The sequence below is a fragment of the Anolis carolinensis genome, chromosome 1 (assembly GCF_035594765.1).
Source record: "Anolis carolinensis isolate JA03-04 chromosome 1, rAnoCar3.1.pri, whole genome shotgun sequence".
NCBI lineage: Eukaryota > Metazoa > Chordata > Lepidosauria > Squamata > Dactyloidae > Anolis > Anolis carolinensis.
In genome coordinates this window covers 79,864,141-79,891,293 of record NC_085841.1, presented here as the reverse complement: position 1 = coordinate 79,891,293, position 27,153 = coordinate 79,864,141, and the positions used below count along the sequence as shown (strand labels likewise).

The 27,153-nt window shown below is 38.8% G+C and overlaps 1 protein-coding gene across 5 annotated transcripts in view; it reads left to right on the top strand.

The window, feature by feature from the left end:
• Nucleotides 1-27,153, top strand: part of utrn (utrophin) — a 456,383-nt gene that overhangs the window by 288,353 nt on the left and 140,877 nt on the right. For 4 of the 5 annotated variants that reach the window (XM_062977769.1, XM_016998724.2, XM_062977776.1 and 1 more), the window contains one exon: nucleotides 20,848-21,020. In XM_062977769.1, the coding sequence (XP_062833839.1) occupies nucleotides 20,848-21,020 (173 nt within the window). Of the gene's footprint in view, nucleotides 1-7,726; nucleotides 8,580-20,847; nucleotides 21,021-27,153 lie in introns of those variants that run through there. The other variant, XM_062977782.1, reaches the window with a different exon arrangement.

The following is a 27,153-nucleotide window of genomic DNA, read 5'->3' as shown; positions in this document are numbered from 1 at the left end:
TTCTTCATATGTGCAGATTGTGTGGTATAGTTTGATGGTGTGAAACCATTGGTACCTGAACCTACATCATATAGGCTATAAAGCAAAAAACAACAACAAACCCCTTGTTAGTGATATTGACTACACAGTGATAGGGTCCTGATACGTACATTGGATCTCTCCCCCCACCCTTTAATTGTATTTTATACCGTAGTAGCCATTATATAGGTTGGAAATATCACCCTTGTAGCTCCTATGAATTTGTAGTTCCCAAATATATAAATAGTTTCTGAAGATTGATTTATATTAAGAAATACCAGACATATACATTTATTATAGTAATAAACCATATCTGAGGGTGTCTGTTTGTGATATCTGTCACCCCACTGATCCCCAGAGTTGATTCAAGCCATCTGCCTGAATAGGTTGGAGTCTGCTTTTCCTCGATGCTCCATGACCATCTCTCTTGAAGTAGTGAGCTTAGTGGAAGAGGATAACCATCTCAGATAGAAAGAGTGTACCAGTCTTTAATTAAGGGTACATTATAGCTGCACTCCCCTGCCAGAGCTTCTGAACAAACTCAGGATCCATTTGTTGAAGGATGTAGAGTAGTCATTGAAATCACAATTGAATTATTGATTTATACTGTAAAATGAATCATTTTTGTTGTTGTGGCATTTTTTGCTGAAATATATATATTCCAGAAATAAAAATATCAGCGAAGCCTTTAAAAAACAGCCTTGTCCAGAATTCTGAAATCTGAAACTCAGAATTGTCCACTTTGCTTTCTGATGGTACACGTTTATCTCCAGCACAAAATATTATAAATACAGTGGGGGGGGGGAAGTATTTAAAAAAAGAAAAGAAAATGGGTTCCCTGGAACTACAAAGACAAGTATCCACTATTACAGTAATACAGAAATCATTAAACCTACATTTAGTTCAATACAACAATATGAAAACAGATACAAAAGGTGTTGCTAAACAATCAAACAAAGGACTGGGTTGTTGTATGTCTTTCGGGCTGTGTGGCCATGTTCCAGAAGCATTCTCTCCTGACGTTTCGCCCACATCTATGGCAGGCATCCTCAGAGGTTGTGAGGTACTGTTACATTCACAGTAAAAACAATATTTTTCTCTTGAAGGATGAATTTACTCCTCTTCTCATAAGCAATAAATGTTCTTTAGTTCTTTAATTGTTCCAAATATACAAACGGAGTCCTCTTCTTATATATAATGATTGTTCTTGTTTCTTTATTATGGATAGTAGACTCCAAAACCACAACCGGTTTCAACTCAAAAGAGTCTTCATCAGGTGGATTGTGGTCTTTTTTCAGTTTTTTTTTTTTTAGTTTTTTTAATGTGGATCCTATAGGGAACATATATAGTGGCTACCAGTTATTTATAATACATATAGTTACATGAGACATACACAATACAACAAAGATAATGTAAAAGTCATATTCACAGAAAGATCTAAGTTTTAACACGCATACTCTGCAAACAGTTTGATTCCAATGTGAGTATGAAGCTGAGTAACTAATTTCACTCTTAAATGGCAAGCACAATGGCCAGGTGATTGTAAAGTAATGTAGTTGCTGTTACTCCAGAGTCACATTTAAAGGAAGACTATCAATCTTTACAAGAAACTGTCATAAGAGTTGGTATTGTTCAACCCCTTCGGATGTTCCGTTTGGAGTGTGAAAATCCAAAAAGATTCACGCTGTAAGAGCTTCGTCTGGAAATCTATGCCTTTGGAGGGTGTGACAACTTCTAGAACCTGGAGCCGGAGTGATTCAGGATTGTGTTTATAAAATGTTTATAAAAATGTTTATAAAAAATTGAATCAGTAGAATGTTTCCTGATTTTACTTTTGTGTTCTATAATACCTCAACTATGAGAGACAACATGAGAAAACACATCCAAAAAATCACATTGTCTGATTTTTCACGAATTTATTTGCAAATAAGTATTTGGTCCATAACAAAAGTTGTATCAAAAATTGGTATCTGACTAAATACCCCCCCCACTGTATTCTGTATAAAATTATTTTCAGGCTATGTGCATGAGATCTATATGAAACATAAATGAATTCTGTGTTTAGACTTGAGTTCCATTTCAAAGTTATCTCATTATGTATGTATATGCAAATACAAGTATTCCAAATTCCATAAAAATCCAAAACACTTCTGATTCAAGCATTTTGAATGAGGAATACTCAAGCTGTATTAGTGAGGAATGCAATCATTGCATCAGAACATTCTTGCTTCATCCTTTATATAAACTTGATAGCAAAATCCACTGAGCAAAAACATTTTTGAATGTAAGCTTTCATATGGTACTACTTGTGGTGGTTAAGACAGTTTCATCCCTAGAAGATTAGCTGAAATGTGTTTGCAGAAGTGCTTAAACCTACAGATTGCTAGCTTACTAGAGCTGCTTTGTTTGATGTCTTCAATCTTTGTAAGGTCTGTTTTTTCTTACGTGCTGCTTTTCTTTTTCACTATAAAAACTAAATGTTTTCTGGCATGGGTGGGTGTGTAGACATAGACACCCATTGTCGTAGTTGTTCTGTGATTACAGAGGAATGAATTAGACCTGGGATGAAAATACTCTACATTCTGAATTTTTCATGACCCTCCTCTAGATCACTATAAATATAATAGACCCAGGCTTGTTCTCTGGTTTCTTATTTTTACCCCTCTGTAGAGACAGCCCGATAGGAGGACAGGAAGGGCTATGTAGTCCTGTGTATTCTTACTATCACTGTTCTTATTTCTTCCCCCTGCCTTTCTCATGAATTATAGCATATTGTTTTTCCATCCCGGTCTGAAGCATAATGATGCTTACTGCATTTTCTTGTATTTTGCTAAAGAGATTGTGATCCAGAGTTTCTTTAACATTTGAGTGAAATCCTACAGAACTGTGATGACAACTGCAAACATTTGTGTAACCAGGGATTTGCCACTCCCAATCTTACCATCTATAGATTGTGTTTATTGTTACGACTATATAAACCTTGGTAGGGAAGCACCATTGTTTAAGTATTACTTAGTCATTCCAAACAAACATGAAAAAAAGAGAAACTGGGGTCAGTAGGCTGTATTAAGTAGCCATTCCGATATATCATTAAAGGTGACATGATGGCAATATTGTGCCTTGGTATATCTTCTTCTATATATATAAATATGTAATGTGCATTTTTCCCATGGAGTAAACAACAAAAGAGCCTCCGGTGGCGCAGTGTGTTAAAGCGCTGAGCTGCTGAACTTGCAGATCGAAAGGTCGCAGGTTCGAATCTGAGGAGCGGAGTGATAGTCCGCTGTTAGCTCCAGCTTCTGCCAACCTAGTAGTTCAATAACATGCAAATGTGAGTAGATCAGTAGGTACCACTCCAGCGGGAAGGTAACAGCGTTCCATGCAGTCATGCCAGCCACATGACCTTGGAGGTGTCTATGGACAATGCCAGCTCTTCGGCTTAGAAATGGAGATGAGCACCAACCCCTAGAGTCGGACACGACTGGACTTAACGTCAGGGGAAATCTTTATCTTTAAACAACAAAATGGCTGAATCAATTCATACGAGATTTGGCCACAAAATACATAGTCATCCAATCTATGTCATTCAATAAAAAAAAATCCTAGAAAAATAGTCCAAATTACAGAGGATGAGGAAGAGCCTTTCTCCCTCTAACTGCCAGTCAAAAAGGTAGACCCTGCTGCCTTTATGCCCCTGCTGCCTTTAGGCCCCACCCCCTTTGTGTCCTAGCAACTCCCTCAGCCAAAATGGCACCCAGGGGACAGGCAGAGTGCACTTAGGCCTCTTCCACATTGCCTATAAAATACAGATTATCATATTTGAACTGGATTATATGGCAGTGTAGACTCCAGGCCCTTCCACACAGCTATATAACCCAGAATGCCAAAGCACATAATCCACAGTATCAGCTTTGAACTGGATTATTTTGAGTCCACACTGCCATATAATCCAGTTCAGAGTGGATTTTATACAGCTGTGTAGAAGGGGCCTCATATAATCCAGTTCTACGCAGATAATATAAGATTATAAATATAATATATAATAATTACTGAGGTATAATAATACAGAACAATATAATCTCTAAAACCAGGACAGTAAATAAAGAGCAACACTCTGAAAACAGGGAACTTGGAAATTCCAGAAAGGAAACAATCAGGGCCAGCTAACACCTCCCAACAAAAGATTCCTACAGGGAGGAAGCAGCCAGGCTTTGAAGCTGCAAGGCCATTGAATACTAATCAAGGTGACTAATTGCAGTATTCATACTTGCTGTTCAAACTGGCCAACCAAAGATTCTGTAAGGTAGAAAGTAGCCAGGCTTGCAAGCAGGAAGGCTATTCAGTGCTGTTCAACCTGGTCAACCAAGATTTCCCCTAGGTAGAAGACCCCCAGGCTTTGAAGCCACGAGGCTACTCCATCCCATTCAACCTGGCCTAGCAAGGATGTCCCTATGTAGAAAGCGGCCAGGCTTTTAATCTGCAAGACTATTCCGTGCAATTCAAGCTGGCCAAACAACGATTCCCTTGCAAAGGAAGTAGTCAGGCTTCAAAGCGGCTCTTTGATTGAGGGTGCTACTCCAGCTCGCCAAACAAGGATTCCCCTAGGTATAACACAGCCAAGCATTGAAGCTGCAAGGCTATTCAGTGCAACAAAGGATTAACATTGGTAGATTGTGCTTTTCCTGCATTGCAGAAGGGTGTTGCAGTGGAAGACTCCTGGGATATTCCATTGAAATATTGATATGTTTATGTTGGTTAAAATTGTTCTTAAAAAGTTTGCTTGTGTCTGATACACACACACACACACACACACACACACACACACATTATGTATAATATAATATATAATACAATATATAAACATTTCTTGGGGCTTCACTTTTGCTTCAAAAACGGCTCCACAGCTGAAAAGGTTTGAGAATCCCTGCTGTATGGTATGATGAAGGCAGTTTCATCATATTTGAAGTGGTCATTGAGCCAGTTTAGGCCAGTGGGGGTGCTTTTTGAAACATAGTGAAAATTCATCCATAAGTCTAACATATGTACTGTAGCATGATCTTCTGTGGATTAGAATCCACGGTATCCTTCTGTGTCGCCTTGCTGGAATGGGCCTTGGGGGTACTGCGTTGCAGTGGCTCCAGTCCTTCCTCGAGGACCGTACCCAGAAGGTGTTGATAGGGGACAGCTGTTCGACCCCACAGCCATTGTCTTGTGGAGTCCCACAGGGTTCAGTACTGTCCTCTTTGTTGTTTAACGTCTACATGAAGCCGCTGGGTGAGATCATCCGGAGTTTTGGAGTTCGGTGTCATCCAGCTCTATCACTCCTTTTCTCCAGCGTCCAAGGAGGCTGTCCAGATCCTGAACCTGGCTGCTGTGTCAGACTGGATGAGGGTGAACAAATTGAAGTTGAATCCAGACAAGACAGAGGTCCTCCTGGTCAGTCGTAAGGCCGAACAGGGTATAGGGTTACAGGCCATGCTGGATGGGGTCGCACTCCCACTGAAGGCGCAGGCTTGCAGTTTGGGTGTCCTCCTGGACTTATCGCTGAGCTTGGAACCCCAGGTTTCGGCGGTGGCCAGGGGGGCCTTCGCACAACTAAAACTTGTGCGCCAACTGCGCCTGTACCTTGGGAAGCCTGACATGCCCACGGTGGTCCACGCTCTTGTTACATCTCGTTTGGACTATTGCAATGCGCTCTATGTGGGGTTGCCTTCAAAGACTGTTCGGAAGCTGGAACTAGTCCAACATTCCACAGCCAGGTTATTAACTGGAGCGCCGTACAGGGAGCATACAACGCCTCTGTTGAAGCAGCTCCACTGGCCACCTGTTAGCTTCCAGGCGCAATTTAAAGTGCTGGCTTTGGCCTACAAAACCTTAAACAGCTCTGGTCCAGCTTACCTCTCCGAATGTATCTCCCCCTATGAGCCGTCCCGCAGATTAAGATCTTCGAGTGAAGCCCTGCTCTCGGTCCCGCCGTCGTCACAGGTGCATTTGGTGGGGACAAGAGATAGGGCTTTTTTGGTGGTGGCTCCGCGGCTGTGGAACTCCTTGTCAAGGGAGATTGGGGAAGCCCCCTCACTCATGTCTTTTAGGAAGCAGCTGAAGACCTGGATGTGGGCCCAAGCTTTTGGCCCATTTTAGGATACAAGTTGATATAACCTGATGTGTTTGTTGGATTAATGTGAAGTTGAATACAGACGGGCTCTGACCTTTGGCCCAGTGCTACTGGCCCTGTTGTAATGGTCACACAGTGTTTTACTGTTTTAATTGGGTATGATATTGGTTTTTAAGTGTGTTTTTACGATTGTTGGTTTTTATTATATTTTGTATTATATGTGGCATTAATCTTGCCATTATGTAAGACCACTCTGGGTCCCCCTGCGGAAGAAGAGCGGTATATAAAATAAATAAATAAATAAATAGAATGTGTTTCCACTGCATACAATATTCAGAGACAACGATACTGTTTCTTTTATAAGAGTCTTGAAACAGGATGCAGAGTGAGATGGGTTTGAGACATCTAATTTTGCCTGGATGTTTGTAATGGCAGCCAGAATTGTTCAAACCTTTCAAGAGTTCTCCAAGTGCTTTCCCATAAATATGGGAAAGGACCAAAAAGCATCATGTCTACGGATACCTTTGCTGTCTTGCTGAGGCAGAATAATGAAATTCTTGGGATTTATGCAGTACTTTAAGTGTAAAAATAAATCTCCCCTATTCTTCTACAAAGCAAATGTTCCCAGAACAGTTAATATTTTCAAGTATTTTACTAAATCTTCTATAGCATGATTTGAAAGCAGTAGTCCTCTGAGTATGATCATTGCTTGTTTTGGAGAGTTTTGGATAACAACCATTGAGGTCACCCATGCTGGCCAAACTAGCTGTAGATTTTAGGAGTCCTAGTCAAAAAAAGTAATTTTTATCCTACATTCTGGAGAGATGGAATAAAACCACTGGTAGGCTTAAAAATGTTCTGACTAAAAGTCAAAATGCTGGGAGGCTTCATGGTTGCTGAGTTTCCAGAAATTAACTACTTTCTGGGAAATGTATTGAAGCTTTCTGCCAGCACATTCCCATATGATGTAAAGCAAACACTGGTAATAATTAAAATAGGAACCTTTTTTATTTCAAGTGCAAGTTCTTTCTGTTTGTCCTTTTTTCCTTTTTTTTTCTTTCAAAATTGCCTGGTAGCCAAATGCCAGGTGTCAGGTTTCCTGCTGAAAGGAAAGTGAAAGGCCTCATATGAAAACATTTGTGAGAGTTGAGACTCAGGTAATGGGGACAGAATAGCAGCAGGCTTTGTCACAGCATTTACTTTAGCCAGGTTTTTTTTTAAGCCAGTAAAGTTTTTCCTTTGTTTTAAAAGATTGGTTATTTCTTTTCAGAACTGACTTGGTAGAAAGAGAGAGACTGGATACTGGGTAGAAACAGGGCTTGGAAGAAACGAATGAGAGAAGTTGTAAAATAACAGGCACTCTCAATGATCCAGGATTTTCCATTCTCTATAGGTATTAAAACTTTTTCCCTTTGCAAGGGAGGGAGGCCTCCAGGAAGTGGGAGTGTGCTTAGCTCCAGAGGGTAGCAAAGGGTGCCTGGAAAGGAGGATGCTGTTTGAAATAATAAACAAATCCTAGGGTTGGTTTGCCATGCTGTTGTCAGAGCTGGAAGAGGAATGGGAAGGACAGGATTCCCAGGGAAAGTTAGAGGCTTCAGTGTGGGTTTTCGTCCTGGACTTTTACAGGAACAAAACGAACAACTTTGCCTTTTCCCTGTGTTCCAGTGGAAAGCAGCACAGCATCCCCTAGGCTAGCCAGGCAGAGGGAAATGGAGTGAAACTGGCTTGGTAATTATCATAGCAAGAAAAGTCTGCTGGGGAAGAAAGAGAGAGAGAGAGAGAGAGAGAGAGAGAGATTGACAGAAAGGGTAGTTTATTCCCCAACATTTAGTATTACCTCCTTTTTTTTTTTCTTCAGGCTTAAGTGAACTGCTTCCTTCCTGCTTTTAACTTTGGCAGAAGTTAGTTATCGTACAAATTTATATTTTTGCAGTTGAGGAAACACTGGGACAGTACCTCTCTCTCTCCCTTATGTACCGCAAGGACACAACGTCATTTGCTGTTGAGACCAAACATCAAGCTTTGGGGCCCAGGAGAGAAACCATTGCAGGCCTGTAGGTCATTAGTGAGTTGAGCCAAAAGGAATCCTAGGAGGTCTGGTGCGATGAGGAAGTCATGCCAGCATCAAGAAATCCAGGTAGTAGAACCAGCAGCATTACGGATATTTCAAATTGTTCAGCATGAAACGAAGAGGTACAATGGGGCAACAAAATGTTGCTGTCTAAAGTGCCACTGAAAGAAGGCAGAGCACAAGGGATGTTATGATCAGGATTTTTCAAAGGACTTTTGAGAGGTCTAGGGATTTTTTTATAGGTGTGCCTATCTTTTATGGCAATGGACTGTTGATCTGAAAACCTTCATTAGGAAGATGTAGATGTCAAAGGGACAGTGAAGAATGATTGGCCTGAACTTCAGCTTGCGAGAAGTGCTGACAGCATTTGAAAAGGTATGAAGAAGGCAAGTAAGAAGTCCTCGTTTTTCTCTAAAAAGAAGGAAAACTCTCTCTTTCCTTGCAAGAATCCATAGTCTAGAAATGTATGCCTTTCTCCTCTTCCCCTTTGGTGGTGTTGGTGTAGCTGTTCACTTTATGAAACCCCTCCCTTTGCTTTCTTAATGAGTAACAGAAGTGTTGAGCCAGTTCCAAGTATGAAAATAAGGGCCCTTTTCAGGAAGTGATGTCATTCCTGCTTGGCATCTGCTGAAAGTGCTTCATAATTTTTTGCTGAAAGTATTTATGGTAGGATGAGAGGGAGAAAGAAAGAAAAATAGAAATTTGGAAGCAGCACAGCAGTTTTATGCAACAGGAACTTTGTTTTCTCCATCTCTGCCTTTACCTTTTTCACCTTCTTTTATGAAACCTTAAAGGAAAAACTAAATGAGAAACTGTGGATACTTTGGTTTTGTATTTATATATTTGTTGAAATGTATTCTTTTCTCTTATTTGCCTAGAACTCCATTCTGGATTGACATGCAACAAATTCCAACAATCTTAGCTTCTTTCCATGACAACTATGTTGTAAAGTTGACAAAAAGATAAACTTTCCTCCTTGAGTCTTTAAAAACTTCAATTGAATAAATGTTTATCACTAATAATGTACTTCCTTATAATCCTGCATACTGTACTGCATTTAAAATCATTTTGCCTGTATATCTTGGCATTAGTGATTGTAATGCTCTGCTTAATAAGGTGGAGAATTTAACATAATGGATGATAAGATAAGATCCAGTTTTATGGAATAGCACAATGGTATTTATTGTGGTTTAGTTCTAGGACCACTACACTCATGAATACTAAAACCTGTGGATGCTTAAGATCTGGTAGATACAAATGCATAGTAAAATTGTGACCTTATATAAAGTGGCAAAATCAAAATTTGCTTTTTGAATAAAAAAAAAACCATTTTCAAGCCATGAATGGTTGATTCCTTGAATACAGAATCCATGCATGCAGAAACTATAGGTGCATCACATCACATATGTATTGCTTGTGGAAGATAGTTTCATTTCCTTGTTCATCCCATTTGTTAATAAATGGAGATCTCCTCAGTTACAAAGGACATGCCAGATCTTTGGGCGGAATTGAAAAAAAAGAATAAATAAAATAAATGTTGTGGTGACTATTAGTAACATGATACAAATATGTTATAATGAATGTCCTGGTCTTGGTTTACTTCTTCATAAGCTCCACATCACTGTATGTTGGAGTCTTTAATTAGTCACCTCAGTTCTTCTGAGAACCTGCAGTAATTAGCAAATGATGGACTTTGTTGTAGTTGCATCTATTCATTTTTAAAGTCTAGAAGAACTGAAGGTTAGCAAGCTGTTACCTTACTGTGCCAGCCTTCAGGCACAATGCCTTTAATGACATGTTTGGAAAGGAGCTTCTGTGTTGGCAGGCACTATGTCTGAATCTGCTGTCTGCATATTTCACTTCCCAGCTTTTAATGACCTCTCTCTGTCTTGCATTGCACTTTCACTTTAATGGTAACCAGTTCCGTATTAGAGCAACAAATCTGAAGCCATAGTTTTTAAACGAAGAAAAAGTTAATTTCATTATTCATAAAGCTAAAGATTAGTTGTGATATTTCATTTACATTAGGGTAGCTTTTTGTTTATTAAAATTAAATTGCCTTCTACTTCTGTGTTGATAGGATTGTTTGTATTTGGTGTAAATGCAATAGAATATGGGCAATTCTGGTGGTTAGAAATTATAATACTTTTTTTATTAGATTCCAGGAAAGATATTGTACTCGACCATCATTTTCATCTGCAAAATGTTGTCAGACAAACTGTTTTTAATGATGAGGAATCTCCTTGCTGAGGCTGGAGGAGAGTAAGAGATGGATGGAACTAATGCATGTGTAATATAAGCTTTGGATACAGTCCAGTTTCTTGGCAGAGACAGACCAAATCACTTGCCCTTTGAGTCCATGTTACTATTATATGCTGTCAGGTTGATTTCATTGTATGGCAACATTATGAATGATAGATGTTCAAGAGACACCCCCCCCCCCCCCCCCGCTTAGCATTTTATGAACTTGGATCTGTAGTTTCCTTAAGTCAATCTTCTTGTATTGTAGTGTCGCTCCTTTCTTATGGCTTTCTACCTCACTAATCATTATTGTCTTTTCCAGTAAGTCATACTGATATGATAAATCCATCATTTACTCAGTCACTGTATTTATAGACCATTTTTTGCCCAAGAGTAAGACTTTCAATCCAAAAAATGATAGTTGAGTGAGCTAGGGAATGCATGCAGTCATGCTGGCTCCTCACCCGCCCCTATCCCATCACTCCCCAGTCTGCCCACCTAAGTGAGCATGTGCATAAGGGAACCCATGGATGTGCCATCGCTCTTGCTCCTTTACCTTTTCTCTCATGCAAGCAAATGTGGAGGCATGACATTTAGTATATTCACAGTGGATAGGATCCTACACATTACTTTTGTTTGTGGGATCCTTAGATAGACAATTAGACATAATAGTCTTGTAGTTGCATTTCTGCAGTCTGCCATCATACAAAATTAGATCCCTGCAACACTTGGTGTGCTCTTCTTTTCTATCCTTTCTCATTCTTTCTTTCAAGGCAAGTATTCTTCACTTGAAAGTATCTGTGATATAGGACTTGGGAAAGTCATAGGTGTCTTCTGAGACTAGAAAAGTGGACTGTCCTTTCATCTTGAAAAGTCCTTGTGTTATTTATATAAATCCTTACACTTTATTTTTTGACCACCCAACCTGGAGTACAAAAGCAGGCATTTAATATGCTCTTCTCTCTTGCATTGGAAGCTGGGAGCAGGGGAATTTGACATAGAGGTGAAATTGGAGCTGATTTATAGCAGAGTTACAACTGAAGTATTGGATTCAGAATGCTGGAAGCTGTCTGTCTTGACCTACAGAGCCCAGAGTGCTTTATCAATGACAGCATGTCCCTGTTAACAGTGACCAAATGGAGATTCTCCTGATTACATCTGTCTAGAAGAAAGCAGTTCCATTTGTTTTCAGTTTTTTTACATAGTGTGATCCTTCAGCATCCACTGAAAAAGCACATGCCAGGTTTTATATATTTTATTTATTTATTTATTTATTTACTTTGTTTTATACCCTGCCTTCTCTCCCTCATTGAGGAACTCAGAGCAGCTAACACTCAGCAACAATATGATGATGTTTGAACCTAGGACAATACAAACTCAAAATACATATAAATCAAACACACAGAAATTTCAACACCTCATATAAAACAACAGTACATAAAAACAGTATTAAAAACCAGCTATATTAAGAACCAACTCCCATCTCTTGCCATAGTCTGAATCCATTGCCATTTGACATGATTACTCATTGTCTTCCCCAAAGGCTTCCTTCCAGAGAAAAGTTTTTAGTTGCTTTCTGAAGGAAAGCAGGGAGGGAGCCATTCTGATATCCTTAGGGAAAGAATTCCAGAGCCAAGGAGCCACCATCAAGAAGGCACTCCCTCTCGTACCCTCCAGCCATACTTGAGACGGGGTGGGACCGAGAGTAAAGCCTCTAGAAGATTGCAAGGCTTGGGCAGTCTCATATCAGGAGATGCGGTTTTGACAGATAGGTTGGGCCTTAACAGTTTAGGATTTTAAAGGTTAAAACCAGCACCTTGAATTACGCCTGGTTGCAAACTGGTAGCCAGTGGTGTTTCTGCAACAAGGGGGTTGACTGCTCTCTGTACGATGCTCCCGTGAGTAGCCTGGCCACAGATCTTTGAACCAGCTGAAGCTTCCTAATGGTCTTCAAGGGCAGCCCTGTGTAGAGTGCATTACAGTAATCCAGTTTGAATTTGACAAGGGCAATGCTTACTTAGGCGATCCCTCATAGGTCGAGGATGATGGTCCTCCGTTTCTAGTGTCTTGGGTGTGTGTCCGCAGGTGACTGAAGAGACCTATTCTTGATCTGCATGTTCTCCCGCAATGAGGACATCGGTTTCCAGGTGGAAGGCAGTCTCAGTCAGGGTTGGCTTGATGCTCCTTCCTCTTGGCACGTTTCTCCTTTAAGCCCTCCGTTTGTGCCTCTTCGAACTCCGCAGCACTGCTGGTCACAGCTGACCTCCAATTAGAGCGCTCAAGGGCCAGGGATTCCCAGTTCTCAGTGTCCATGCCACAGTTTTTAAGGTTGGCTTTAAGCCCATCTTTAAATCTCTTTTCCTGCCCACCAACATTCCGTTTCCCATTCTTGAGTTCGGAGTAGAGTAGCTGCTTTGGGAGACGATGATCGGGCATTCGGACGACGTGGCCAGCCCAGCGGAGTTGATGGCGTAGGAGCATCGCTTCAATGCTGGTGGTCTTTGCTTCCTCAAGCACGCTGGCATTTGTCCACCTGTCTTCCCAAGAGATTTGCAGGATTTTCCTGAGGCAACGCTGATGGAAACGCTCCAGGAGTTTGGTGTGACGTCTGTAGACAGTCCACGTTTCGCAAGCATAGAGCAGGGTTGGGAGGACAGTGGCTTGTTTAGAGTGGCTTGTAGGTCTTCTTCTGAATGCGCACAGACTACATTGTCATCAGCTTATTGGAGTTCTATAACAGATGTTGTGGTGACCTTAGTTTTGGCTTGCAGTCTGCTGAGGTTAAATAGCTTGCCATCTGTCCGATAGATTTCCACTCTGGTGGGAAGCTTCCCATCAACAAGGTGAAGTATCATAGCGATGAAGATGGAAAATAAGGTAGGGGCAATAACACATCCCTGCTTGACACCTGATTCCACCTTAAATGGGTCACTTTGGGAGCTGTTGCTGTCCAAGACTGTTGCCATCATGTCATCATGGAGGAGCCACAGGTTGTTTACAAATTTGTCAGGGCACCCGATTTTTTGGAGGATGGTCCAGAGAGTGCTGCGATTCACTGTGTCGAATGCCTTTGCAAGGTCAATGAATGCCATGTACAGAGGTTGGTTTTGTTCCCTGCATTTTTCTTGGAGCTGTCGAGCAGTGAAGATCATGTCCACTGTTCCTCTGGAGGGGCGGAAGCCATTCTGGGATTTTGGGAGGGTGTCTTCTGAGACAGGGAGAAGGCGGTTTGCAAGGATCCTTGCGAGGATTTTCCCAGCGGAGGTTAGAAGGGAGATACCGCGATAGTTCCCGCAGTCTGTTCAAGGGCAATGACCACTGTGGCCATATCAGACTTCTCAAGGTCTAGGCACAGCTGACACACAAGTTTTAATTGAGCGAAGGCTCCCTCACTGCCACTGACACCTGGGCCTCCAGGTTCAGTGATTAATCCAGGAGAACACCCAAGCTGCAGAACTGTGTCTTCAGGGGGAGTATAACCCTGTCTAACACAAGCTGTAACCCTATACTCTAATCGGCCTTCCGACTGACCAGGAGGACCTCTGTCTTGTCAGGATTGAGTTTCAGTTTCATCACCCTGTCTGTTAACAACATCCAGTTTGTTACCGCCATTAGGATTGGGATAGCTTCCTTGGAATTGGGTTGAAAAGAGTAGTAAAGTTGGGTGTCATCTGCATATAGGTGGCACCACACCCCAAAACTCCGAATGATCTCACCAAGCGGCTTCATGTAGATGTTAAAGAGCGTAGGGGATATAACAGACCCCTGAAGAACCCCATAGGACAAAGGCCAGGGGTTTGAACAGGAGTCCCCCAGCACTATCTTCTGGGATTGGCCCTCCAAGAAGGACCGGAGCCACTGCAAAATAGTGTTCTCTAGTTCCATCCTGGCGAGCCAGCCCAGAAGGGCACCATGATGGTATTGAAAGCTGCTGACATGTTCAAGAGAACCAATAGGGACATATAACAAGAAGGTCAAGAGTAAAAATGTAATTTTGGCATGTCTTTGGAAAGCTTTGTCCATTGGAACTTTGTCCATTGCTTCAAATGAAGATCAAACAGTGATCTCTAACACTAGGATTCAATAGGTTTGTCAGGTGAGGCAAGAAGCAGTGGGCCTTCTAATCTGTGAAAATGAAAATAAACTGATAACTACATTCCAGCAAGCTGGAAAAGGATATTGAACTAACCCTTATGATCTTTACTGCCCCTGTGGTCTCCACCTTGTAGCCACAGAAACACACCATATTTTTGCACTTTTTGTTTCTTCCCTCTATTCTAAATTCTAAGCCTCCTGAACGGTTTTGGAGACATTGAAGGTTCAGATCTCTTATACAACATTTTAATGTCTTTAAAAATAGTACTAGGTCTAGTTAGCCACTCTCAACAGTCATTGTTTTCTCCTTTCTTTTAAAAAATGAAATGTATACCATCCTACTGTAAGTATTTTGATTATTTTTGTGACTGGATTTCCTTTATCCCTCTCTGTTATTTTTCCATGTGTTGTTTGCTGCTGCATGCCTACACATCATTTCTGACATGTAGTGACCTTAAGGTAAAATATCATGGGGTTTTAATGCAAAGATTTGTGCTTTCCTGAAGGTTAGAAAGTGTGACTTGCCAAATGTCACCCAGTGGGTTTCCATGGCCAAACAAAGAATTGAACCTTTGTCTCCAGAATCATAGTGCTCAAACCACTGCAACATGCTGGCCCTATTTCATACAATAGGTTTCCTCAGATTCCCATCTACATGTTTTGTGGTTTAACTTGAGAATTATTGGGGGAAACAAATTAGTGGAGATTAAAAACTGCTTAGATTTATTTTGTTTTCTGCCCAATTGTTCTTGATTTATAATACAGGAAATCAAAGAAGGGAAGTGTGACAAAAGGGAATGATTAAAATGTAAAACAAATCTGTTTTTGGTAGCTTACATATACAAAAAAGTGGCTGAGTTTGCCTTAGAGATGAATGATTGTGCTGCCTATGTATGCCCTATATATATATATATATATATATATATATATATATATATATATATATAAATTGTAGTTCCAAGCATGGCTCAGGAATTTGTGGAAATTCAACTATTGCATCCTCTGCCAAAACAAAAATGTTTAAGAATAATAGAAAAAATTAGATCTGCTTGAGGGCAATGATCTTGATTTCAAGAAATAGTCAAAAGAACTGACCCAGAAAGGGAATTGGAGGAGTGGGAATGACTTATCAAACAAATGAATAGTCATACTGGTTTCTTAGAATGACACAGTTGGAAGAGACCATGGGCCAGCCTCTTGCCATGCACAGTCGAAGCACTCCTGGCAGATAGTGAAACCTTGCGTTCTGTGAGGAACAAGGCATATTATCTCCCTGAAGTTTACAGCCAATGGAAGTGTGTGTCCTGGCACCTTGCTGGATTTCATCCCTCAAGTTAGAATTTCCATGGTCTTTATTCAGTGGCATCCAGCTTAGGTTTCACAAAGGGCTGTGTCTTGGCAGACTAATTGGGAGAGAGGGAGATCCTCAGGAATATATGTCCCAAAAGTCTCTAGCCCTTTTGTGGTGTTTGAGACTCATGTCTCCCTGGTCAGCACTAATGATTTCTTGGCGTTTACCTCTGTCTTCCTTTTCTGGGGTTCACAGCACCATAAGAACTGGGTGAACAGTGACAGGGTAGTCCTCATAGCAGTAATTATGAAAAAGCTTCTCTGGAAAGCTGTTTGTTTATCTGGTTTGACAGCATTTGGATACCACTGAAAACTAGACTGTCTTAGCATACTTTTCATCTTGGCTTTATCCCCTACATGTATTTTAACTGCTGTGCTTTTGCTTTGGAAGCATTTGTGTTTATCGCTGAAAAAGGTGAAAGATGAATATTTAAATGTGATTTTTCTTGGTTAAGTAATATTGGTAATTTGAGTAGTCTCAGGTGTGCACTTTCCATCCACTTTCTCCACTTTCATTGGAAAGCTGGTTGGTGAAGCTTTACAGTTCCCATTTTAAAGGTCAAGTCCAGCTGCATTGGTTTATATATTTATTCCACAAATATAAAATAGTTTTCTTCCATATAGTAATTGGAAAATATGTGCTATTAGATCTCTACCAATTCAATGATCATGTGTATACATACATACTTTGCTTTTAATTGCATTCTGTACTTTATTTTCCCACTAATTTTAAATGGTTTTTGGGGGGAGGGGATAACTTTTCACAACGAAGGTGGGGTAATTTCTTCATAAATTATGGTCTCAGGTGTGGCCTCTTTCCCCACACAACTAGAGAGAGAGAATACAGGACCATTTATTTCTGGAAATATGCTTTTACAGCATTGACAATATTAGTACTGTACTTTAGTCAGTTGTTTTGAATATTTGTGAAAAAATCATTATCAGATTCAGGAATTGATGGGATTCAGAAAGAGCTAAATATAAAGAAACTGCATAGGATATATGTGGAAGATGGGGTGATTGAATGGAGGATGAAAACAAGAGTAGAGTAGCTCAATATGTGTAAAATCTTTTCAATTTTGTGAGTTAAAGCATTAAAAATATACTGCATGTGAATGTGGTAGACATTTGGATAAAATTCCTGTGCCATTACAATTTTTCTCCACAGCCTATACACCAACATGAAATAAAACTTTGGTTTTGATGATGAAAAACTAGTTTCTAGTGTGCCATATAGCGCAAATGGCAGAGGGAGACTAGGGAATGAAGACATCTATTTCTAGAATAGATTAAAATATTTCTCATTCATCCTCACACATACATGCACAATCTTAAGGGACAAACAATTCCAAGTTTCATTTTAATAAATAACTGGTTTGAAACATTAACTATTTCCCAGAGACCTTACATTTCATTTTAACATCTGTTTTCTTTTTCTAGTGAGGATAATTATACAATGCCCTAAATGAGCAGGAACAAGCAGTGAATTATTAAATGGCTGCCATGTGTTTTTAAAAAATCATTTTTAGATATAGCCTTAATCTCTCGGGCTCCTATGTTAAAAGCTCACTTGGGAGAACAAGGTGCACATAATATGAAAGAGTCAAATCTTTATGAATTCCCAAGCTTGTTGTATGTGTTCCTTTCATGTCTGAAATACTACAAGCTTCCTTTAATAATCTTCACTGATTAATCCCATAGAGATATAGTGTTTGCCTCATGGCTTTTCTCCAGATTGATAGTTTTCTCTTTAAATATTTATGCCCAGATGCTAAAATGCACCTGTACAAATCATGTTGATGTTCATTGTACAGTGGCACACATTTTTGTATTTGAAAAATAAAAAGCTTTCCTTCATTTTTACAGAACATGGTTGGCTAATTTCTAAAACACCTGTAGATTGCGTGGCAGCTGTATTCTTTAAATCTGAGAGCTTTTTTTTTTTACTTGGGGGTAGAAATAATTCATTTATATAAATCAGTGGTTCTCAACCTGTGGGTTCCAAGGTGTTTTGGCCTACAACTCCCAGAAATTACAGCCAGTTTACCAGCTGTTAGGATTTCTGGGAGTTGAAGGCCAAAACAGAACAAGGGGAGAGGAGGGGGAGTAGCCATATATGTCAAAAACAATTACATTGCAGAAGAGAGGCAAGTCTGCAATCCGGGAAACTAGCTTGAAAGCATCTGGATAAGAATTAAGGGAACCAGGACTCAAAAAGTTCTCATCGTGGATGTCTACTACAGACCTTCGAGCCAGGATGAAGAACTTGACTAAGTCTTCTGTCAGCAGTTGACCAAGCAGGCACAAAGAAGAGATATAGTAGTCATGGGCGATTTCAACTAGCCTGATATCTGCTGGAAAACAAACTTGGCCAAGAGTACAAAGTCCAACAAATTCCTCGCTTGCTTTGGAGACAATTTTATGGTCCAGAAGGTAGAAGAGGCAACAAAGGAATCGGTTACTCTTGATCTCATCCTAACAAACGTGGAGGACCTGATCAATGCAGTCAAAGTGGTCAGATCCTTAGGGGCAAGCGACCATATGTTCCTACAGTTTGTGATATAAAGGAAGGCTGAAACTAAGATGAGTCAAACCCACATTCTGGACTTTAGGAGAGTTGGCTTCCAAAAAATGAAGGAAATACTGAGCAACATTCCATGGACACCAATACTAAAAGACAAGGGAGTTAAGGATGGATGGGAATTTTTCAAAAGTGAAATACTCAAGGTGCAAATACAAACAGTGCCAACAAAGAAAAAAAATAAGACAAGTGCAAATAAGCCAGAATGAATGTTCAAAGAACTTCTAACTGAGCTAAGACTCAAAAGAGACATGCACAAGAAGTGGAAATGGAGAGAAATCACCAAAGAAGAGTTCAAATGAATAACCAACTCTTGTAGGGAAAAGGTTTGCAAGGCAATTGGGCACCGCAATTGAAGGGAGATGTTGACAAGCTGGAAAGTGTCCAGAGGAGGGCAATTCAAATGATCAAGGGTTTAGAGAACAAGCCCTATGAGGTGCGGCTGAAAGAGCTGGGCATGTTTAGCCTGCAGAAGAAAAGGCTGAGAGGAGACATGATAACCATGTATAAATATGTGAGGGGAAGTCATAGGGAGGAAGGAACAAGCTTGTTTTCTGCTGCCCTGGAGACTAGGATGCAGAACAATGGCTTCAAACTACAGGAAAGGAGATTCCACCTGAACATTAGGAAGAACTTCCCACTGTGAGAGCTCTTTGGCACTGGAACTCTCTGCCCCGGAGTGTGGTGGAGGCTCCCTTTTTGGAGTCTTTTAAGCAGAGGCTGGATGGCCATCTGTCGGGGGTGCTTTGAATGTAATTTTACTTCTTCTTGGCAGGGGGTTGGACTGGATGGCCTGTGAGGTCTCTTCCAACTCTATGATTCTATAAGTCTAAAACATCTGGTGACCCACAGGTTGAAAACCACTGATTTAAATGAATTAATCAAGTGGTTGAGTCTGAAATAAATTCCTATATTGTCTAGCTTTAGTGCTCTGGAGGATAAATGGTGATTAGGTGTACATGACATTTACATGTCTATGAATATTCGTAGACATGGCACCAAAGAGAGAGAGATTAATTTTTGAAAAAAATTAATCTTATTTATAACTTGTAACTTCTAATGCTTATAGGAGCTAAAATTGCTTTGTGTGCTGCATCTGCCCATTGGCTGTCCATGTCTAAATATCTAGAGAATTTCACAGAAATAAATTTAAATTTTATAGAAATGTTATTTTATTTATTTGCAGAAACAAAATGTTCACATGTAGCTTCAGAATCATCCCAAGGTTATTGTGTTGATCAGAATACAAAATAATAAAATTTAAAGCCTATCATGTAAGCCAACCAAAAGGTGCAAAATACAACAAGCAGTCTTCTCAGCATCACAAGATATTTAATTAGGAAAAGATGGTAAAATAACATTTAAGGGAAAGAAAGTCACAGTGTTGTGGTGGTATCTAGACTTTAGGTGTGCTCCTAGATCAGACCATAAGACAGCCACACTATGGCCATAAGCCAGCAGAGGACAACGGAAAGGTAAGGTTGATCTTGGAGAGCTACAATGTGTCAAAAATGCGCCTAGGTGCCTATATGTGCATGTTTTTGAAACTTAAGTTGGCTTTGGCACTTTAAGCAAAAGTATGGCTATTAAGTTTATATTGTGGGCACTTCTCGGGTATCTAATGAAGTTATGAAGAGTGTTTCAACCCATACATTATTTCCAGTCTACACTGACATCGGTTTCACTATTCTACATACATTGTTTGTGAGGATGATGATGACAACAATAAAAAGTTATTTGTTACCCACCTCTCCTCATGTCTCAAGGCAGGATATATCATAGGGCAAACAGTAAAGCACCAATAATAATAAAATGTACACAATTTATAATTAAGTAGGTAGGCCTGCCTGAAATGTGGCTTAAGTTCTCACAGCTTCTGAAATCTCTTCTGATAGGTCATTCCATAGACTAGATGCGGTTGATGAGAAGGTCGTCTAGGTAGGGGAGCTTTTTGGGGGTCATTTTTCCTTAGACAGACCCTGTGCTTTGTGGAAAACTTTTGCCCCCTGGTAATTGATACATTTCAAGATCTGTTCTAGTATTTCCTAATGTGGATGTTGATATGATGCAGTAATGTGTACATGTACTTTATTGAAAACTGAAAAAAAGTTTATTGTACAGAAAACCCACATGCATATTAAGAACACTGATTCCACCAAGGCTTCAGGAAGGGATTTCATGGCAATTCATCTAAATAATACTGTATGTTATGAGCACACATCCAGTTTTTCAACAAGAAACAAACATTTTTCCAGGTTGGTATACTTAATGCAGATGTTTTCATTAGAAGAAGAGAGAAGACTTGTAAATCCGTGGTTATTGTGTTCTAAGTGCAGAATTCACATCATTTGGCTTTGTTTTCTTTTGTTTTCCTAGGACATTCAGGCTGAAATTGATGCCCACAATGACATCTTCAAGAGTATTGATGGAAACAGGCAGAAGATGGTGAAAGCTTTAGGGAATTCTGAAGAGGCTGCACTGTTACAACATCGCATTGATGACATGAACCAACGCTGGAACGACCTGAAAGCAAAGTCTGCCAGTATCAGGTAAAATATGATCTGAATGTGGAATATGTAGAAGAGATGCTTCAAGTGCTGTGATTTAATGTGTACACTCACACATTTGACCTGTTCACTGAAAAAGTGTAGTCAAATGCAGGACATTTATGCTTAATGGAACATTTGTTTATTGGTTGCTGTTTAAGATACAGCTCTCACAAAGCAGTCTACACAAACAATAAAAGTACATTAAGATGAGTTTATGAGAGTGTCTTATAAAACAGATGTGGATGATATCTCAAAAACATATGTAAAAGAAAGCCAGAATTATTGTTATGGGCCTGTTAGGCAAATGGTTAGGTTTTACAGAAACAATGATCTGCATTACAGTAGACATTTCTAAATAAATAGAAAATGAGTTGTATAACTCTGAGTTCAGCAGTAAAAAGACTCAATCTATTGTAATAACAAATTTCATCAGAGCACCCATCAGAGTTCTTAATGAATATGCAATATTGTATGGTTTTAAGACAACTTGAAGCTAAGAAAACCTGGAGGCTCCTAGGAAATAATTTTCTTTTGTTTTCAGAGGAACATCTTGAAGAAAACAATGTTGGCGGTACTACTTTCTTAGTCATTGAGTTAGGTGGCCATGTCCCTTTCATAATCTATGAATGTTCAGACAGATCTTATTTCATATCTTGAAACTAAAGGAGAATTTCGTGCTTCTAATTTCATGCTTTTAAATTTAAAAGGGCAATTTAATACTTTGAGAAAGGCAGTTTAATGCATTTAATACTTTTTGTTTAATACTTCTAATACTTTATTTATGAAAATCCAAAAAGTCAGCATTATTCGATTATTCCATATTAGTATTCAATTTCATTCTACTTTGTCAGAGGAACTCGGGAAGTCAATAAATGTCAGTTTGCACTTTGGGTAGTTAAAACAAGTGCTGTCAGTATCTAACATATGTAAACAACTTCACATTTCCACAAAAAGAGATTTGAAGACATTTATGTGAATGCTTTAATCAACAGCTGCAAAATTCTGGCAGTAACAATGGAGCAGCTTGAGGATTAATGATTATTTGGGAAAATTAATGATCCAAACTGTCCTCAAGTCATTTATTTCAACCATTCATTAATTTCAACAAGAGAGCCTGAGGATGAGATAGTGTTTATTGTTTCCAAGTGGCATGTAACTGTCATGCATTACAACAGTTTGCTTTATTTGTTCATACATGTACAAAATAGTGCTCCAATAATATATGTCAGCAGTGTTTGAGAGAAAGATAGACGTGTCACTGCTGAGTTGTACTTAACATAATGGATTATCAGATAGGCAATTTTTCAACTAGCAATAAGGAGAATTTGTTAGTTTTTTTTTCCTTTGGTATTTTATGCTTTGACCAGAACTAGGCTCTTTTCTGTCTACTAGATGTCATGTTGCTATGACTTCTCACATTATATGGTGGGAAATGTGTGCAGTAATCCATGGGTATAACCCTTTTACAGCAATCAGTTGGATTAGATCAGTGATGAGTAATTAAAGGTACATTGCTCTCCCAGGAGTCCTTGGAGGGTTGATCTTTTTTCGATACCCTACTCTCGAAATGTTTTACAAATCTAATGTCAAACCGACTATCTTGTATCTATGGTATCTATTATATATCTCTCAATTTCATTTTTCCAGTCTAAATGTTTATAATTGTTCAAATTAATTTTGTTAGCTTTGGCCTAGTTCTCCAATCTGTTCAGGTCATTTTGAAACTTGATTCTATCCTCTGCATTATTCACGACCCCTCCCAGTTTGATGTCATCTGCAAATTTGATAAGGATTTCCTCTATTTTTGATTACCAGGTAATCTGTCATAACAAGATAGCAGATTAGTTTGATGTGGCCTGTTTTTTTTAACTATTGTGTATTCTAGTAATCATAACATTCTTTTCAAAGAGCTCACTGATCACTACTTCTTTGGGTGCAGATATATATGTATCTTGTACCCTTTTCAAGATTTATTCACTTCTAGTATTCTAGGATCACTTCTTTGCTCCCAGATGGTTCACAGGGGATTTAGGGTACAGCTAAACTGTAGAATGAATGCAGTTTGACACCAATCCTGAGATTGGTGGTTTGGTGTGGCAGCAGCAGTCTTTGGCAGAGAATGCTAAAGAACATGTGAAACTACAAATCCTATGATTCCGTAGAACTGAATCATAGCAATTAAAGTGGAGTCAAACTGCATTCTTTCTACAGTGTTGATGCACTCTAAGAGGAGCTTTTTTGATTACTTTCTACAAGTTGTGGTTCCTTATTAGTATTAGTGGTTCCTCTTTAGGGATTTCCCCTTCTTCCATTTTTAATAAAGCAGTGTAAAAGTATGAACCTAATTGTGAAATAGACTGCTTTGAAATTGGGTCCATCATTGAAACGTCCTGTACATGTCTCTTAAATCTCTGAAAAGTTATATCTTCATCTTCCCTGGTTTCTTTAGACAGCCACTCTTTTCTTCTTTATTAGAATTGATTGTGACTGTATGAGAAAATGACTTCCTTAAAGTTTAGAGTGTGTAATTGACTATTTTTGCTTTCCCGTTCCTCCTCCCCATTTGTTCTATTTTTTAAATCTCCCTAAAGATTCCCAAAGGCTTAAGCATTAATCTCACAATACATTTTAAAACTTTGGAATACATAGAGAGGGTTACAGTGGTTTGGTTTTTTTTTTTTTAATTTGAGCTATTCATAAAAATGTAGCTTAGATCTGAGAAACACACAAGTATGATAATTATTTGGTGGCCTCTATTTTTATTTCTATGTCTTTTTGTTGCCAGTCCATTTCCTCAACCCATTTTATAATATAAAATTTCTGCTCAATTATGGGGTTTTTACCTGGTCTTCTGATACAGAAAGAATCACCATCTGTGCCAAGATAGCAGAGAGTTTCAGTGTCACTTAAACCCTCAACATGAAGCTGAAGTGGGCTCAGACATGAGAGGAGCATTGTCGTTTTGCACAGGGAAGCACTTCATCTTGGTAGTTTTCTTTCTTTGTGATCTGTGCGAAAGTGCTGTAGATTTAAGAGGTGGAACTAGCTGTAGATAAATGCTGCTGGATAGGTCCCAGAAGAGTGCTGGAAAAAGCATTTCCGGGGATCAAGAATGCTTTCCCAGCAAGAGACAGTCAGTCAGTTGTTCTTACTTTGCAGATATCAGTAGCAGCCAAAATTGATCTTTTGGGAACAGGAAACAAGTTGTTCAAGCAGAGCTCCAGTTTAGGGCACATTTAGAAATTGCTTTCAAAATTAGGGTATTCTTGGTGTGAGAGTAGTTAATTTTGAAACATTTTTAATAAAATGGTGTCTAAAAATGGGTAGGAATTGAAAGCTTTTACTTGTAACTAGATAAGTGTGCTTAAAGTTGTCTTTTCCAATACATTTACAGATAAACTGAAACATGCTGCATTTGAGTTTGTACTCTCTTCTTTGTGTAGTCCTACCGTCTGAAGAGATTGTTTAAGAGGAGTACAGACAGTTGCACATGAGGAGAGGTAGATTTAATTTCCTTCTCTGAACCGCCTTTATTGACATAGGAACCAAGCCTGGGTGCTGTTATTTTTCAGAAATAAACATGAAGATTAAAAAACCCTTTCAGCTTTGTCTGGTAACAGAATTCTTGATTTATTTTTATTAGCTTATGATAGTGTTCTTAAATGTATGTCGTGTTTTTTAAAAATGTATATATGCTTCTGCAAAACATATCTGAATTCTGGGTGTTTTAAATATTCAAACAGTAGAGGAAAGTAATCATGAAAAGAAATTACACTGCATTGATTTTTTTATTGTTGATTTTAGATCCTATCCCAAAATAAAGATATATATCCAATAAATACATTGTATATTAATTCTAGAGAGTAGGGATGTAAATAGTTGTTTACAAATGAACAAATGAATTTGAATTATTTTCTTTCTTATGCTGCATATTTAAATTTGCTATTTGTAGAGTAATGTACTTAGACCTGAGTATGCCAGTTGTGTGCCTTCATGTCATTGCCAATTTATGATAATGCCAAGAAGATCTTATTATGGGTTTTTATTGGTAAGATTTGTTCAGATGGGTTTTGCCTTTGTTTACTTTTGAAGCTGAAAGAGTGAACCACCAAAGGGCACCCAGTGGATTTCCATGGATGATTTTTCTCTCTCTGTTTCAGCCTAAAATGTATTTAAAAGTGTTGGTTGGATGATTAGATTATATCATAACATCCATTGTAGTTGAAAAATAGTGTAGAGGTTCCAGAAAATAAATATTGACAGTAGTCCTTGGAAGCACAGTGTGAGAATATAATTCTTTTTATGCTTTGATACTGTGAGGCAAAATTCGCAATGATGTTATGTTGGCATTAATGTAGTTTCTCCTGCCAGATAAGTGATTAATAGTATGCTTTTTGCTTTACAGTTTGACAGCACTGTTTTTAGTTTTCCTGATCTTTATTGATGTACAAAGTTATCAATGTTTTTGTTAAATATTTTGAGCCATCAACATCAACAAAATACAGTTATCCACCTGTTTCCTAGACATACCGTACATCACTTTACAAACTGTATTTTATAGTGACAGTTTCTCAGAACAAAAAAGTCTTTCGGCATGTATACATGTTCACAATCACATCTGGCTTGAATTTTTATACTCATTGAGTAAAAGGAGAAAATAGGAGAGGTGAGGAATTCAGTAAACACATATGTTTATGCTTTAATATTTAACAAATGTTTGAGTGGTCTCCTAAACTGGGATTAGGATGAACTAACAACATTTCTCATCCAGAAACAAATGTAATTTCTCTGCTTACATAGAAACACATGTTCAACTGGAGTTAACCAATTTTCTACCTAATCCTATTATGAAATGCTTCCTATTCTGTGTATTTCAAGTGCTGTCCCAAAGGACCAAAACATTTCTTGAATTCCAACAGCTATCAAAAATCAAGTGAAGTACTATGTTATTTTTGTTAGAGACCAAATTTATTTTAATTGACAAAAACTAACAGAAATAAATAATAAACAAAAAGAATCTTTATTCCTATTCCATTCATTTTTATATATATTGCCTATGGAACTCAAAGTGACACACATGGTTCTCCCCATTCCAATTTATCCTCACAGTCACTTTTTCAGTGACTTTATGCTCAGCAGGAGGAAATATCACAAAGTTGTTTAGAGAAATCTGTGGCTGAAAAGGTATTGTAATTTGGTTGCATTCCTCAGTTCAGAGTATATCTTTACTAGAGTTTAATTTAATTGGTACAGTGTCATTATATGGAATGGTGGTTTTTGTGGTTTTATGAAGCACTTCAGATTTATTGCTATATCTAGTTTCTGTCTGCAGAGATTTCCAAGAACCTGACCAAACTATAAATCCAAGATTCTATAGGATATAAGCACAGCAGTCAAAGTAGTATTAGATACATGTAAATGTGTAGTACACCCCCTTTCTTAATATGACACCTTAATCAGTGTAGCACAACTGGTTTTGAAATCAAATTAAAAAGTCAGTCACGTAAATGATAGATTTATCTTTTAAAAAGAGATGTAGAACCAAGGAGCAGAAACTTAATGTATTAGCAGATGGTAACTGCCTATGCCAAGTCCTTTTGGTAAGAATTTTTGACTCACCATTTTGTCATTCTGTGACAGACTTACTGGGATTTGTAAGAGATTCAATCTCTGACTCTTCTAGAGAGATTTGGCTATTCTAACACTTGATAAAAGCCAAGGGTAGACAGTTCCAATATGGTCTTTGCTGGAACTCAGAATATAAACCTTCATTTTCCAGTCTTATTTTCTAATGCCAAGTCCTGACAGTTTGTTTTGCATCGATGCAAAGGGATTAAATAGTCTGTAGCTGTACAGAATCAAGGCCAATGAGCCTTTCCATTCAGTATCAGAACTTTCACTTATGTGTATCCTCAGATTTCTTCCTCCCTATTCTGTATGATTGGGCTTTATAAGAAGGGAGCTTGTGGGCCCTCAGATGTGGTTTCATTCCAGTCCTCATTACTCTCAGTCAACGTGGGAAATTGTGAGGTGCAATGGCTATAACAATACAATCATATTTCTTGTCCATCCCTTCCAAATCCATGATAAGGACATTGTGGTCAGAGGACTACTCATCTATAACCACCATTCA